This window comes from Mobula hypostoma, chromosome 8 (assembly GCF_963921235.1).
Source record: "Mobula hypostoma chromosome 8, sMobHyp1.1, whole genome shotgun sequence".
Classification (NCBI taxonomy): Eukaryota; Metazoa; Chordata; class Chondrichthyes; order Myliobatiformes; family Myliobatidae; genus Mobula; species Mobula hypostoma.
Genome location: NC_086104.1, coordinates 22,640,370 through 22,656,622, shown reverse-complemented (window position 1 = coordinate 22,656,622; position 16,253 = coordinate 22,640,370). Strand labels below are relative to the sequence as shown.

General features: G+C 42.8%; 2 protein-coding genes across 8 annotated transcripts in view; both read left to right on the top strand.

The window, feature by feature from the left end:
- The window catches only part of LOC134350415 (alpha-actinin-2), a 115,305-nt gene extending 114,166 nt beyond the window's left edge, over nucleotides 1-1,139 (top strand). For all 6 annotated transcript variants that reach the window (XM_063055589.1, XM_063055588.1, XM_063055584.1 and 3 more), the window contains one exon: nucleotides 217-1,139. In XM_063055589.1, the coding sequence (XP_062911659.1) occupies nucleotides 217-375 (159 nt within the window). In that variant the 3' untranslated portion in view covers nucleotides 376-1,139. The remainder of the gene's footprint in view (nucleotides 1-216) is intronic.
- A 3,474-nt stretch (nucleotides 1,140-4,613) lies between these two features.
- mtr (5-methyltetrahydrofolate-homocysteine methyltransferase) overlaps nucleotides 4,614-16,253 on the top strand; it is an 80,796-nt gene continuing 69,156 nt past the window's right edge. Inside the window, exons 1-3 of one of the 2 annotated variants that reach the window (XM_063055579.1) lie at nucleotides 4,614-4,946; nucleotides 9,382-9,593; nucleotides 11,002-11,091. In XM_063055579.1, coding sequence (XP_062911649.1) covers nucleotides 4,646-4,946; nucleotides 9,382-9,593; nucleotides 11,002-11,091 — 603 coding nt within the window. In that variant the 5' untranslated portion in view covers nucleotides 4,614-4,645. The remainder of the gene's footprint in view (nucleotides 4,947-9,381; nucleotides 9,594-11,001; nucleotides 11,092-16,253) is intronic. The other variant, XM_063055580.1, reaches the window with a different exon arrangement.

Sequence of the window (16,253 nt, the reverse complement as noted above, 5' to 3'; positions counted from 1 at the left end):
TGTCATTCCTAAGAATTAATTTACATATGTCAGACTTTATAGGACCTCATTTGTACTGTATGTATAGGTGTCCATAAGTCAGGTATTCATATCCCAGTGATGGCCTGTTAGTAGAAATCTTGTATTTTAACAAAGAGCTTTTCAAGTAAAATTTTGGAAGACATTAATTTTTATGTTTCAAAATGGACTTGCAAAATAACTTTTGTTTTTCAACAGCCTTACATTCTTCCTGAGGAATTGCGTCGAGAGCTACCATGCAAACAGGCTGAGTACTGCATTTCCAGCATGCCACCGTACCGAGGACCAGGCAGCATTCCAGGAGCCCTGGACTATGTCTCATTTTCAACTGCGCTGTATGGTGAAAGCGACCTGTAATGAAGAATTTTCGCAACCTTTTCTTTCCAAAGCTTAAATATTTTAATGGTAGAAAGTGTGGAACAATGAATAACCTTGAATGCAAAATTAGAAGTGAATGTCTAAAATGGATGTAGTGCTGTGTGTAGCACTTCGAGAATGAAGAAGAATGTCAGCCTGGTATGAATTGTATTAATGTTTGGGGAAAATCCATTAGCATTTGATGAGACTGAATACCTTTTTGTGACTCAAATCTGACTCCAAACCATATTTAAAAATTTGAAAATTTACCTTCCCTGGTATTAAAGTTGACTCATAGATGACTTGATAGAATTGTTCATGAAACATGTAAGGAAATTATCTTTCCACTTGTACTTTAAAGTAAGCAGTTCATACTCCTATTACAGTATTTCTATGGAAAAACTCAATTATTCGTCATAACTTAAATGCAGTTTGTGACAGCGATCAAGGAATAAACTTATGGGCCAGTCATGAGCACAGAAACACTGTGCACATCTCTCCTTTGGCACCCGCTGCTCTCCCATGTTAGTACTTTGGGCGTAAAAAAGAAAACTGCAGATGCTGAAAATCTGAAATAAAAACAGAAAATGCTGGAAATATCCATCAGGTCAAGCAGCATCTGTAGAAAAGGGAAGCAAAGCTCACCTGAAACACGTATTCCAAACACAAGAGACTCTGCAGATGCTGTAAGTCCAGAGTAACACAGACAAAATGCTGGAGGAACTCAGCAGGTCAGGCAGCATCAATGGAATGGAATAAAGAATCCACATTTCTGTCAAGACTCTTCAGCAGGACTTGGCATAGCCCAAAACATTGTCCCTTAATTTTTCTCCACAGATGCTGCCCGACTTGCTGAGCTCCTCTCGCATTTTGCTATGTTATTCTGAAACTCAATTCTTTTTTGTACAAATGCTGTCCGACTAGCTAACTGCTTCTAGTATTTTTTTTTGCTTCAGACCTGTAGGTTGGTGCATCTGTTTGGTTGTCATGTGAAGCTACTAAGCATGTTTGGTTGCACCATGCTGGGTGTATTCTGTGCTGTATACTTGTCATCCCTGTGTAAATTAATTTAATGATCTGTTCCCTTTATCCTTTTTGGACTTGGATTCCTCATCCCTTTCCTTTGTAATATTTGTAATTGTCAGATGTATGAACATAGAAACCATTGTGAAAGATATTGAACTTGAAATGTTTGTTTTCATAGATGCTGCTTTATCTGCTAAATACTTCCAATGTTTTGTGAGCTTTTTCAAATTTCCACCATCTGAAATACAAATGTTTGTATTTTGTGTCTCGGATTTAGTATATGAAACACCTCAGTTAACAAACTGATGTATTTTCACCTGGGTTGAGTTTAATGTTGGATGTCAAACATCAAGGGAGATGTGAACTACTGACTTAACATTATCTGTTACACAAATTGTACAAAGAACTGTCATTAATCATAATGAATTCCCAGTTTCTGATTTTTTTTTAAAGTATTGGATTTTGCAGAATATGCTTCTTGGCATATATTTAAAAATGGGCGTATTGCAAGTCCCCCACACAAAAAATGCTGTTGAACGCAGCAGGCCAGGCAGCATCTCTCGAAGAAGTAGTCGACATTTCGGGTCGAGACCCTTCATCAGGACTAACAGAAAGAAGAGATAGTAAGAGATTTGAAAGTGGGAGGGGGAGATCCAAAATGATAGGAGGAGACAGGAGGGGGAGGGATGGAGCCAAGAGCTGGACAGATGATTGGCAAAAGGGATATGAGAGGATCATGGGATGGGAGGCCCAGGGAGAAAGAAAGGGGGAGGGAAGCCCAGAGGATGGGCAAGGAGTATAGCAAGGGACAGAGGGAGAAAAGAGAGAGAGAGAAAAAAATAATAATAATAAACAAATAAATAACAGATGGGGTACAAAAGAGCTGATGGCATGAACATTGACTTCTCTAACTAACGTTAATGCCCCACCTCCCCTTCGTACCCCATCCATTATTATTTATTATTCCCCCCCTTTCTCCTTCTGTCCCTCACTAAAACTCCTTTCCTGCTCTCCATCTTCCTCTGGTGCTCCCCTCCCCCTTTCTTTCTCCCCAGGCCTCCCATCCCATGATCCTCTCCCTGCTCCAGCCTCGTATCCCTTTTGCCAATCAACTTTCCAGCTCTTAGGTCCATCCCTCCCGCTGCCCCCCCCCCCCCGTCTTCTCCTATCATTTCGGATCTCCCCCTCCCACTTTCAAACTTCTTACTATCTCTTCTTTCAGTTAGGCCTGATGAAGGGTCTCGGCCTGAAACATCGACTGTACCTCTTCCTATAGATGCTGCCTGGCCTGCTGCGTTCACCAGCATTTTTTTTTTGTGTGTTGCTTGAATTTCCAGCATCTGCAGATTTCCTCTTGTATTGCAAGTCCTGGCCTTTTGTATTCCTTAGTTTGTTATGGGAGCGTGGGGGTGGGGGGAGTTGGAAAAGCACATCCTCTGCTATTTTATGGGAAAGTAGTAAAATGTTCTGGAGATTTCAGACCTTTGCCCCTGTAAAGTTACTTGTAAAATATAACAACATGTTTTTATCCTTAGTGACGATTGAAACTTTATTAAAATGAATACTTGCTAAACTGGTTGACTCTGTAACCTTATTTTCTAAGTTTATTTGGTATAGATGATGTGTTTGATATTGATGGAGAGTGCAGAGAACACAGCAGCACGACAGCTTGCAGGACATTCAACTGAACTTTATCGATCATGCTGCTTGTACAACATGTGAGCTCCTCCCATGTGGGGTTGGCTAACTGAATGACATAGGAATAAACTGTCAAGTACCACAACAGATGATACCTTGCTGTGAACAGAACACTGAACAACTATTTATTTGCAGCTTCAATAGCATGCTGACACAATAATTGTGGAAACTTAAAACTGCAATGAATTCTCGAAATCTGAATTCTGCATTGTTTATAAATTACATAACTCAGGCATATTTCTGTTAATTCATAAATTTCCATGTGGTGCTCCAGTTCTACTGAGGAGAAACCAGGAATTATTAATATAAAAGCATTTGAGGGATCTTATTAATAGATGAAGGGTCTTTGATCTGAAATGTTAACTGGTTTCTTTTTCCACAGATGCTGCTTGGTCAGCTGAGTTCTTCCAGCATTTGTTTTTGTTGCAGATTCCATCAAATATAAACAAATGAAAGATCAGATGTTAACCCCAGTCTTTCCTTACATGCTTCTTGACTTGATGTTTCCAGCTTTTTCAGTTTGCCTTCCAGATGTGCAGGTTTTGAGCAAATATGAAAAAAGATGTGACTTTTTTTTTAAGAGACTTACAAAGATCAGCCATGGACCACTCGAATTGATTCTCTGTGTCAGGAATCTAACCCTGATGAAGGGTCTTGGCCCAAAACGTTGACTCTTCATTCCGCCTACGTCGATGCTGTCCGACTTGCTGAGTTCCTCCAGTATTCTGTGTATTGCTCACGATTTCCAGCATCTGAAGAATCACTCCAGCCTTTGCATCCCAGATGTGGTAAAGATGCCGTCACATCTGTGAGGATTGCTCATGTGTAGTAACACTTTAATGGGATAGTTTGCAATATTAGCAGTGCCTGGTGCCATGGAAGTGGCAATTCCAGTTTAAATGTCACTCAACCATACATGAATGTGGCCAAATGGAAGTGTTCCTCTCTGGAGCCAAAGTGCAAGCATAGTACCAACAGTCACATGCAACACATATAATTATGATAGCAGAAGAACATAGTTACTATATGCCCAAAACATCAACTATACTTTTTTTTCATAGATGCTGCCTGCCCTGCTAAGTTCCTCCAGAATTTTGTGTGTTGCATCTGCAAAGTTTTTAGCTTGTGATAAGACAATCCTTTGCACCGTTTCTTGGACCACGCACTGCCTCTGACCTTGCTCCTTGGAAGGATGCAGCCGCTGACAACGCGTTGCGCAGCCAGCAGCAGTTCGGACCTGCAGTACACAAGATCCAGCGGTGTCTTGCGATTGCACAGAAAACTCGAAGGACAAACAATTACACTTTTGTTTGTCTCCGGTGAGGCCGCTGCGACCGAGCGCACCACCATCCTACCGGAAACCTGCCTATGGGCAGCTGCCCATTGTTAATACAGGAAACGGTTCGAATGGTCGTTGCATGTGACAACTGTACCTCTTGAGCAGGAAGAGTGTCCGGAGGTCAGGAAATGCGTCTGCACAGCGGAGAAGAGCAGGGGCAAAAAATAGCGCCTGCGCACTGGAGAAGGGACGGCCGGCGAGACAGGAATGGCGCCTGCGCACTGGAGAAGGAACGGCCGGCGGGGCAGGAATGGCGTCTGCGCACTAGAGGAGGCGCGCATGCTGTCGTTGAGAATAGGAACGGGTGACTGGAGCGGTGCCGAACGCAAGGATGGGCTTGTTTCGGAGCTACTGGTCCCAACGAGAATCTTCACAGTGTTGCTGATCGCGGGAGCGAGAGGGGCCCGGGCTGTGGGCCGCGCCGGGTACGGGACGAGGCTGAAAGCTGCCAGGCTGGCACACAGAGGACACATGGCGCCGGCTTACGCGACGGGAGCGCGGGGAGTGGGTAAGTAGAGGTGGGCCGTGGGCGGGGTGAGCGGCCGGTGGGGTGAGGGCAGCACCGAGAGGGTAAAAGGGGGTGTAGGGGGAGGCCCTGCGGGTGAGGGTCCTCCTGGGACAGGAGATTTTGCCTAGTGCACAAGCGTGGTGTTTTAGGTCATATTAGTTTATTGCTATCTTCACCGGGGTGCACTGAAATTCCTTGCTCACATAAAGCTGGACGAGTACAATAAATACAACCACACACGCAAAGCAATGGAATTGAGCAAAGATTTTGGCCCAAATTGAAGTAAAGCATGAAGATTTGTTAAAGTGACAATAGCGGAATAATCGAGAGAGGTAGAGTTAAGGGCACAGGAACTTGGCAGCACCACCGGTGTGTGTGTGTGAGAGAGAGACAGTGTGATGATTGGCAAGTTCAGGAGTTTGCCAGCGGCAGAGAAGACGCTGTTCTTCAGTCGCCGGCAGAGGCAACATCCACAGAGCAACGAAATTAATGTTTCAGGTCGCTGACCTGCTGGTGGCTGGTTCCTGCCGCAATCCAGAGGATATATTCTCATTTAACTCTTGCGGTTACGACGATGCAACGCAACTGGAGATCCCTTCCTGCAGGTGCGATGTTACTCAGAGCATCTGTTTGTTATCTCGAGTGGATTTGTTAATATTTTCATGTAAATGTTGATATTCAACCAAAGGCATTTTAAAATACTGCCTGCTCACGTATGTTGCTGTTTTGGATCCTTGCCGCGACATAAATTGGCTGTTCTATTTTGTTGCAAAAATTGATCTAATAATTTAGGTTATCTGTAAAGCTTTAGTATGTCCTTGAGACATTAAAGATACAGTAGATTCCCATTAATTGGGCCATTGGTTAATTAAGGCAGCCGCTTATTTGGGATAACTCTTAAAGAATGAAAACCAGTCGAAATAACTGACTTCCTTCATAAACGCGAGGAATTCTGCAGATGCTGGAAATTTAAGCAACACACATCAAAGTTGCTGGTGAACGCAGCAGGCCAGGCAGCATCTCTAGGAAGAGGTACAGTCGACGTTTCGGCCGAGACCCTTTGTCAGGACTAACTGAAGGAAGAGCTAGTAAGAGATTTGAAAGGGGGAGGGGGAGATCCAAAATGATAGGAGAAGACAGGAGGGGGAGGGATGGAGCCAAGAGCTGGACAGGTGATTGGCAAAAGGGATATAAGAGCATCATGGGACAGGAGGCCCAGGGAGAAGGAAAAGGGGGAGGGGGTAAAAAACCCAGAGGGTGGGCAAGGGGTATAGTCAGAGGGAGAAAGAATGTGTGTATATAAATAAATAATGAATGGGGTACGAGGGGGAGGTGGGGCATTAGCAGAAGTTAGAGAAGTCAGGGTTCATGCCATCAGGTTGGAGGCTACCCAGACAGAATATAAGCTGTTGTTCCTCCAACCTGAGTGTGGTTTCATCTTTACAGTAGAGGAGGCCGTGGATAGAGATATCAGAATGGGATGTGGAATTAAAATGTTTGGCCACTGGGAGATCTTGCTTTCTCTGGCGGACAGAGCGTAGGTGTTCAGCAAAATGATCTCCCAATCTGCGTATGGAGGCCACATCGGGAGCACCGGACGCAGTATATCACCCCAGCCGACTCACAGGTGAAGTGTCGCCTCACCTGGAAGGACTGTCTGGGGCCCTGAATGGTGGTAAGGGAGGAAGTGTAAGGGCATGTGTAGCACTTGTTCTGCTTACAAGGATAAGTTCCAGGAGGGACTAAGCACATCTTCCCCCCCCCCCCGCGCTTTCTGCAGGGATTGCTCCCTATGCAACTCCCTTGTCCATTCGTCCCCCACATCCCTACCTACTGATCTCCCTCCTGGCACTTATCCTTGTAAGCGGAACAAGTGCTACACATGCCCCTACACTTCCTCCCTCACCACCATTCAGGGCCCCAGACAGTCCTTCCAGGTGAGGCGACACTTCACCTGTGAGTCGGCTGGGGTGATATACTGCGTCTGGTGCTCCCGATGTGGCCTATATATTGGTGAGACCCAACGCAGACTGGGAGATTGTTTTGCTGAACACCTACGCTCTGTCCGCCAGAGAAAGCAGGATCTCCCAGTGGCCGCACATTTTAATTCCACATCCCATTCCCACTCTGGTATGTCTATCCACGGCCTCCTCTACTGTAGAGATGAAGCCACACTCAGGTTGGAGGAACAACACCTTATATTCCGTCTGGGTAGCCTCCAACCTGATGGCATGAACATTGACTTCTCTAACTTCCGCTGATGCCCCACATCCCCCTCATACCCCATCTGTTATTTATTTATATACACACATTCTTTCTCTCTCTCTCTCCTTTTTCTCCCTCTGACTATACCCCTTGCCCATCCTCTGGGTTTTTTCCCCCCCTCCCCCTTTTCCTTCTCCTTGGGCCTCCTGTCCCATGATCTTCTCATATCCCTTTTGCCAATCACCTGTCCAGCTCTTGGCTCCATCCCTCCCCCTCCTGTCTTCTCCTATCATTTTGGATCTCCCCCTCCCCCTCCCACTTTCAAATCTCTTACTAGCTCTTCCTTCAGTTAGTCCTGACGAAGGGTCTCGACCCGAAACGTCGACTGTACCTCTTCCTAGAGATGCTGCCTGGCCTGCTGCGTTCACCAGCAACTTTGATGTGTGTTGCTGTGATTTCCTTCATTTATTTGGGACACTATGCTGCTTAATTGGGACAGGAGACAGTTGCTGAAGAGTTTTTATAACTAGCCTCAGTCGGTGGCTGTTAGACACTGCACTGTGCTTAGAATGAACAGTTCTTAAAATAGAGTCAGTTGCCTGTGTTTGTGTTCAAAAAGCAGTGATTATGTGTCACTGATAGTTGGCAAGAAATAAGCTGTAAGACAATTCAGAACTGTTTTGCTGACTGCGGTTTCAAGCATTCAGGTTTAAAGATACCAAAAACAGGCGGGAGTGAAAGTAAAACTATTTTACTACTTCAACAAGTTAGGAACTATGAAAAATTTGAATGAACTGACAATCATCTTGAATGTTACAATGAAAGTGAAAATTTGGATGCAGTTGTCGAAAGTATTGTGTGAATGCAGTCCATTGTCTACACTAGGTGTCTGCACTGATTTTGTTAATTTACAGTCAATTAAAAGACATACACTGAATGAATTCTTCTGTTGATTATTAGGAAATAATACAGTTTTATAGTACTGTTAAGGTAGTGGTAATGTTCTAATGTGTTCTGTATTTCATTTTAATTAGTAATTTTTCTTAGTTAAATGGTAGTTTGGCTTTTTAAAATACCTTTTTAACTATTTCCATGAAACTTCAGCTGATTGGGGCAGCGCTTAATTGGGCCAGAATGTACTGGTCCTGATGTGTCCCAATTAACCAGAATCTCACTGTATTACACAAATGTATGTTCTTTTCCTGCAATTGTGTGCTGAAATCTTAATCTGTGCATTTCATCATCTATTCTTTATAATCTTTATAAAGCTGATCTTTGTCTTTTGTTTTTATCTGATAAAAGTTTCACTAAAACTCTGTTGATAGGATAATCACGAGGATGTGTTGCTGAAGCAAAAATGAATTTCTGATGAAAATCCAATTATTTATGTTTTAACTGTAAAGATTCTTAGTGCTGAGGAATGTTTGTACTTATTTCAGCACGGACTTACTTTGAAGACTTCATATGCACTCGCCAAGTATCATCTTTCTTATGGTGTATACATTGTTATTGTGAACTAAAAAGCTCCACTACAAACTTGAAATGTGAAATCTCATATTTCAGTGCATTAATATGGACGTGTTCTAGTGTAAGATCAAACGCTAAATTGATCTGCACTTGCTCAGTACTTTCAGCGTATTCTGTTAGACAAATATTTCAATGGCAAAAAGTTCTCCTGGCCAGCATTTTCACCATAGCCATCAACCCAGTGTTGTTTATTACCTCTGTGTACATCAGTTGGTTTGCCTCATTAACAGTGACCAAACTTGAAATAAGTCTCTTGTCTCTATTGTATCCCAGGATGCCATAAACATAATGAGACGCTAAATAAATATGTTCTTTCTTGAAGGGATAGTTTTATGTAATTAATTTAAATATACTTGAGAAGCCAGCTGTTCAATGACTGAACTCCATCATGCCTCTCAGTTTCCTCCTTTGTGTTGATAGCTATTTGTCCACTTCTGGAAAAGCTGTAATTTACTTAAATATTGGAAAGTTTAAGAAATACATTCAGTTGATGAATCTAGTTTACAGTGCCTCCATCTCACTAACTACATTTCTTTGCATTCTTTAATTCCATAAATTGTGTTTCCTTCAGCTGAGAACAATTACCACAGTGACATTTGAATTACATTCCTGTCAGCTGATGTTCAGGACCTGATGTATTATATTTTTAAAATGTGTATTCTATCTTGCACTTGATTTTAAAAAGAAATCATCTCAATTCCAGAATTAAGGAACTGTGCTCAAGATGAACTTAACAGAATTCTGCAAAGGCGTATCATGGTGTTGGATGGAGGGATGGGTACCATGATTCAGCAGTGTAAACTTGACGAAGATGATTATCGTGGTGAGGAATTCAAAGATCATCCTAGGCCTTTAAAAGGGAATAATGACCTTCTCAGTATAACACAAGCAGATATTATCTGCAAAATTCATGAGGTATGGCAAAAACCTTCATCTTGGATTAAAGTTACAGGAATTGTAAATGACAGACTTACTTTGATTAGTTAAAAACCATTGATGATCTTTCTGGGAACAGAAATCGTGAACATTCTCTACTTCATTTGTGTGGCTGTTGTTCAGTCCTAATTGCTTTCCCAAAAGGGTAAAAACTGGTTTGCCACTCTGAGAGAGCAGGATCTGAGTTTTACAGTTCATGTGATTTGGCATGTTTTGTGCAGGTATGAGCAGAAAAAGAGTCTAGAGTCCTGAATGTTTTGCCTGGAAAACAATTAAGGGGAAGTCGCACTGAAAATCGGGCCAAAAGGTGGAGAATGTAGGCCAGAGTCATTATCTTTAGTGTTTTTTCTACATTTGGAAAATACCACACTTTTCTGTTTTGCTTTCATATTATTCAACTTTCCTGTATTTGCCTGTCCAACTCATTTTCACTTTGCCAATCTCTGCTCCATCACTATTTTTGGAATATAGACTGTCATTAGGAACAATAGAAATAGAGTGAGGGAAAGCTTGATTCAAATTCATAGGAAGGAAGTGAGACCCAATGGCCACAGGAGCCCTGGAGTAAATGAAGTAGCTGGTGCTCAAAGTCTGTGTTTGACAAAGGAGCAGAGGGGGAAAATGTTCTTAAATACTTGACAAATTAATGGACTGCATCAGTTACATGTTTGTGTGCGTAAAGTGTACTGCAGCAACTCAGCATGGCATTTTCAACAATATTTCAGACTTCTGCTTTCTACAGTCTAGATGTGAGTGGGGTGAATGAGAGCATCATATGCAAACTCCCCTCCAAACTGCAAAACATCTGAATTCAAATTTAACACTTTTTGTTCTTGGGTAATTATCCTTGAACTTTGGGCGGCACGGTATCATAGTGGTTAGCACAACACTTTACAGTGCAAGTGACCCGGCTTCAATTCCCGCCAATACCTGTAAGGATTCTGTATGTACTGTGTGGGTTTCCTCCCACAGTCCAGAGACATACTGGTTGCTAGGTTAATTAATCATTGTAAATTGTCCCCTGATTAGGCGAGGATTAAAATGAGGGATTATTGGGCAATGTGGCTCGACGGACTCAATACTGTATATCAGTAAAAAAAACTTCCTGCTCTTTCACTGAAAGGATTTCATTGGCTCAAGAAGGCGGCTGTCAGGTGGTTGGGATGGCCTTTTTATGTTAGCTGTGCCATTGAAGGGTAGGTAGTATAATAAGAATGATTGAAAATGAGATTTATAAAAACAGGTTCACTGAAGAAAACATGGTGTAGCGCAAAACTGAATTTAAAAAGCATTTTCCCAAAAGTTGATTTAAGAAGTATAACATCATTACTTCCTGGATAATAAAGATTTTATTTCCTTTTCTGAGCAAGGTGTCTTTTTAATTTAGGAGTATTTGCTGGCTGGAGCAGACATTGTGGAGACAAACACCTTCAGTAGTACGAGAGTTGCACAAGCTGACTATGGATTGGAGTATTTGGTAAGAAATCGTTCCTCTACCTGGAAATGGATGTCTTTGAGAAAAAGTGTGACAAGAGAATATCATTTTTTTTATTCAAGATGCTTTTCGTCCCTGCTTCAGAGATGTTCTTGTGATTAACTTTAGCTCTCCTGGAGAGGTAACAGGAGAAGAGGGCTGGAGTGTGGATAGCAAAGGCCATTCTCGACCTGCTCAACAATCCTTCTGCCATGCAGCCAAGACACATCAGAATTAGAATTAGGTTTATGATCACTGACATACATGAAACTTGTTGTTTTGTGGCAATAGTACAATGCATACAAGTTTGCTGTAAATTACAATAACAGTGTCAAGGTGAAGTACAGCACAGAAACAGGCTAACATGAGGAATTCTGCAGATGCTGGAATTTCAAGCAACACACATAAAAGTTGCTGGTGAATGGAGCAGACCAGGCAGCATCTCTAGGAAGAGGTACAGTCGATGTTTCGGGCCAAGACCCTTAGTCAGAAACAGGCTATTTGGCCCATCTCGTGCCAAATTATTTAAGCTGCCTCCTCCTATTGACCTGCACCAGGACCATAGCGCTCTGTACCCCTACCATCCATGTAGCTATCCAAACTTCTCTTAAGCATTGAATTTGAGCTCACATGCACCACGTGCTGGTAGCTGGTTCCACACTCTCACGACCCTCTGAGTAAAGAAGTTTCCCTTCACGTTCCCCTTAAATTTTTCACCTTTCACTTTTAACATATGACCGCTTGTCCCACCCAAACCTCAGTGGAAAAAGCCCACTTGCATTTACCCTGTCTACTCCTCATAATTTTGTATACCTCTATCAAATCTCCCCTCAATCTTTCCTTATAACTCAGGTCCTCTAATCCCAGCAACATCCTCTGTTCTCGTTCAACCTTCTTTTACGTCAAATTTATTTGCTTATCACATGCACATCAGAACGTTCAGTGAAATGCGCCCATTTGCATTAACAACCAGCACAGCCTGAGGATGTGTTGGGGGAAGCCTGTGAGTGCCACCAGTAGGGCATAGCCACAATGTTCAGCAGAACAACAATGGTACAATAACAGCAACCAAACAAAACAACTTCCCTGCCTCCCACTCCACTCACACACAGACAGGCCGCTTCCGGACCTCCAGCCTGGCTCAGAGACACAGACATCCTGTGACTTCAGGACACGCCAACCTGGGACTTCAACCATCAGGCTTTGATTTCTGAGTTGTGTGAGAAAGAGGAATAGTGAGGTAGTGTTCAGAAATCTGATGGCAGAAGCTGTTTCCTAAAATGTTCAGGCTCTTTTGGCACCTCGCTGATGGTAGTAATGAGAGGAGGGCATGTCCTGGCTGGTGAGGGTCCTTAATGATGGATGTCGCCGCCTTCAGACACCACCTTTTGAAGATACCCTTGATTGTGCAGAGGCTTGTGTCTGTGATTAACCTGGCTGAGTTTACAACCGTTACAGCCTCTTTCAATCCGTACCAGGCAGTTGATGCAACCGATCAGAATGCTGTCCATGGCTCATTTGTAAAAATCTGCAAGTCTTTGATGACATACTGCATATGAAATATAGCTACTTATTATTGTTTGATTGTAGACTAGTCCTCTTTTTGTGTTGTGATTATCACAAATTGGTGGTGCAGGAGTTTACAAAATTACAATTGCTATTAATAAACTTGTACTGTTTGTATAAATTAGCAAGAACATTTGCCTTGCATGTGACTTGTGTAATTAAATAAACTAATTTCTGTAGCATGTAAGTGAAGTTCAGCTGGTGGTGGTTAGAGTTTCACATTAAGAGCGTAATTCTTTTTATTTTAATTCCTGCCTGTGGGAGTGAAGGCCATGCCTAACCTACCCTTTATCTATATTCATTTGTTTCTGTTCTCACACTCATTGTGAGATAAACTGTTTCCAGCTAATTCCCACAATTACCAGATTAGAGACATCCCCCACCCTGTCTGCAGTTTCACAAACGACTGTCTCGGTTTTTAAGTTCTAACAAAAGGTCCTTTTGATTGGAAGCATCAACTCCTCCTCTGCTTACTAATGTGCCCTGATCTGTTGAGTACTCTCGGTGTTTTAGTTCATAGTTCAGCTTTAATTGGCATTCAGCCATACATGAATACAGCTAAATGTTACTCTGGAGCCGAGGTGCAACACACAGTACCAACAATCATACGCAGCACCAATCAGCCTGGCAAATCCTCTAATCCATGTCGACAGGAAAGGGGGAAATAAAATCAGTGAATATAAATTATTTGGGAGAGTTCATTGGGAACTGCTGTGTTTTGGCAAATCCACATCAGACATATGAAGGGTGTTTAAAGGCCAACTGCACGGAGTAGAGAGTAGAGGGTGTGCCCCAGTAAGAAGGAAGGAGAAGGATGCCGAGAGAGGTGGTGGTGAATTTAGTCAAGCAGGAGAAGGAAACATACATCCAGTTTAGGAAGCTAAAATCAACAACAGCTCTTGAGGATTATAAAGAAGCCAGAAGAGAACACCAAGATAAACCAGGATGGGCCATGAAGTCTGTGGCAAGTAGGATTAAAGAAAATTCCAAAGCATTCCTAACATATCGATGCAGTTATAAAGAAAGCGATCGCTCTCACTGGAGGCTGGAACTACGCAGAGGTCTAAAAAGAGGAGAAGAGAAGCTGAGGCTTGCTGCTGAAGAAAAGCACACTCATCGGAAAAACAGCACCAAGACAACTCTGGAGGACAGCGCCTTCAAGTGCAGTCAATGCAGCCGAGACTGTCACTCCCATGTGGGCCTCTACAGCCACAACAGATGCTGCTCTAACACAGACTGAAGCAAGACTTTCCAGGTGCAGATCCATGGTCTCGCAAGACTAATGGATGCCATAAGAAGGCAAGACAGTAGCTATACTTCATTAGGAGTTTGAAGTGATTTGGTATGTCAACAAATACACTCAAAAACTTCTATAATGTACTGTGGAGAGCATTCTGACAGGCTGCATCACTTTGGTGGGGGGGGTGGTGGTGCTGGCTACTGCACAGGACTGAAAGAAGCTGCAGAGGGTTGTAAATTTAGTCAGCTCCATCTTGGGTACTAGCCTACAAAGTACCCAGGACATCTTCAAGGAGTGGTGTCTCAGAAGGCAGTGTCCATTATTAAGGACCTCCAGCACCCAGGACATGCCCTTTCTCATTGTTACCATCAGGGAGGAGATACAGAAGCCTGAAGGCATATACTCAGTGATTCAGGAACAGCTTCTTTCCCTCTGCCATCTGATTCCTCAATGGACATTGAACCCTTGGACACTAGCTCACTTTTTTAATATATATTCTATTTCTTGCATGATTTTTAATCTATTCAATATATGTATACTATAATGGATCTACTTATTATTATTTTATTTTGTTTTTTTCCTTCCATATTACAAACCCCATTTCCAGAAAAGTTGGGATATTTTCCAAAATGCAATAAAATCAAAAATCTGTGATATGTTAATTCACGTGTACCTTTATTTAACTGACAAAAGTACAAAGAAAAGATTTTCAATAGTTTTACTGACCAACTTAATTGTATTTTGTAAACATACACAAATTTAGAATTTGATGGCTGCAACACACTCAACAAAAGTTCGGACAGAGGCATGTTTATGATTGTGTTACATCACCTTTCCTTTTAATAACACTTCTTAATCGTTTTGGAACTGAGGATACTAATTGTAGTAGATTTGCAATTGGAAATTTTGTCCATTCTTGCTTGATATAAAACTTCAGCTGCTGAACAGTCCGTGGTCTCCGTTGTCTGATTCTCCTCTTCATGGTGCGCCATACATTTTCAATAGGAGATGGATCTGGACTGGCAGCAGGCCGGTCAAGCACACGCACTCTGTGTCTACAAAGCCACGCTGTTGTAGCCCGTGCAGAGTGTGGTCTGGCATTGTCCTGCTGAAATAAGCATGGACGTCCCGGGAAGAGATGTCGCCTTGATGGCAACATATGTCTCTCTAAAATCCTAATATACACCTCAGAGTCAATGGTACCTTCACATACATGCAACTCACCCATGCCATGGGCACTGATGCACCCCCATACCATCACAGATGCTGGCTTTTGCACCTTTCGCTGATAACAATCTGGATGGTCATTTTCATCTTTGGCACAGAGAACTCGACACCCATTTTTTCAGAAAGCTAGCTGAAATGTGGACTCATCTGACCACAGCACACAGTTCCACAGTCTTTCGGTCCATCTGAGATGAGCTCGGGCCCAGAGAACTCACTGGCATTTCTGCATAGAGTTGATGTATGGCTTCCTCCTTGCATAATACAGTTTCAATTTGCATTTCTGGATGCAGCGACGGACTGTGTTGAGTGACAATGGTTTTCCGAAGTACTCCCGAGCCCAGGTGGCTATAATTGTCACAGTAGCATGACGGTTTCTTAGGCAGTGCCGCCTGAGGGCTCGAAGATCACACACATTCAACAGCAGTTTCCGACCTTGCCCTTTATGCACTGAGATGTCTCTGAATTCTCTGAATCTTTTCACAATATTATGTACTGTAGATGTTGAAAGACCCAAATTCTCCGCAATCTTGTGTTGAGAAACGTTCCTTTTGAACTGACTAACAATCCTCTCACGAATTTTGGCACAAAGGGGTGAGCCACGACCCATCCTTGCTTGCAAAGACTGAGCCTGTCTGTCTGTCTGTATCTTGTTTTACAGCGGTTGGCATCCAGCTTAATGGTGCATTACCGCCACCCTCTGCTCCAGAATGTGCACTAGACATACATTCTAAATCCCTTCACCCAATCACACACACACGCACACACACACACACACACACACACAAACCTACACTTCACCCTCCCATCTTTGACCATCCTAGTATCCTATTCCTGTTTATTCGTCATATTCTATAAAAAAACCCCTGTACCCCTTAAAAACGCTAAAAATACCCGGACTTGTGCTCTCTCACCCATGCCCAGCAACCTTTTTAATGTAAATTCCTGCATCCCCAACTCCCTTAATTTATTTCTCATCATCTCTCTCTGTCTCCCATACTTCCTGCAACTCAGAACTACATGTTCTACTGACTCCTCTTCCTGACATTCCTCACACAATCCTGTCTGGTGTCTCCCTATCATTTTCAATGTTTTGTTTTTTGCACAGTGCCCCAGCCTTAACCTAGTCCACACA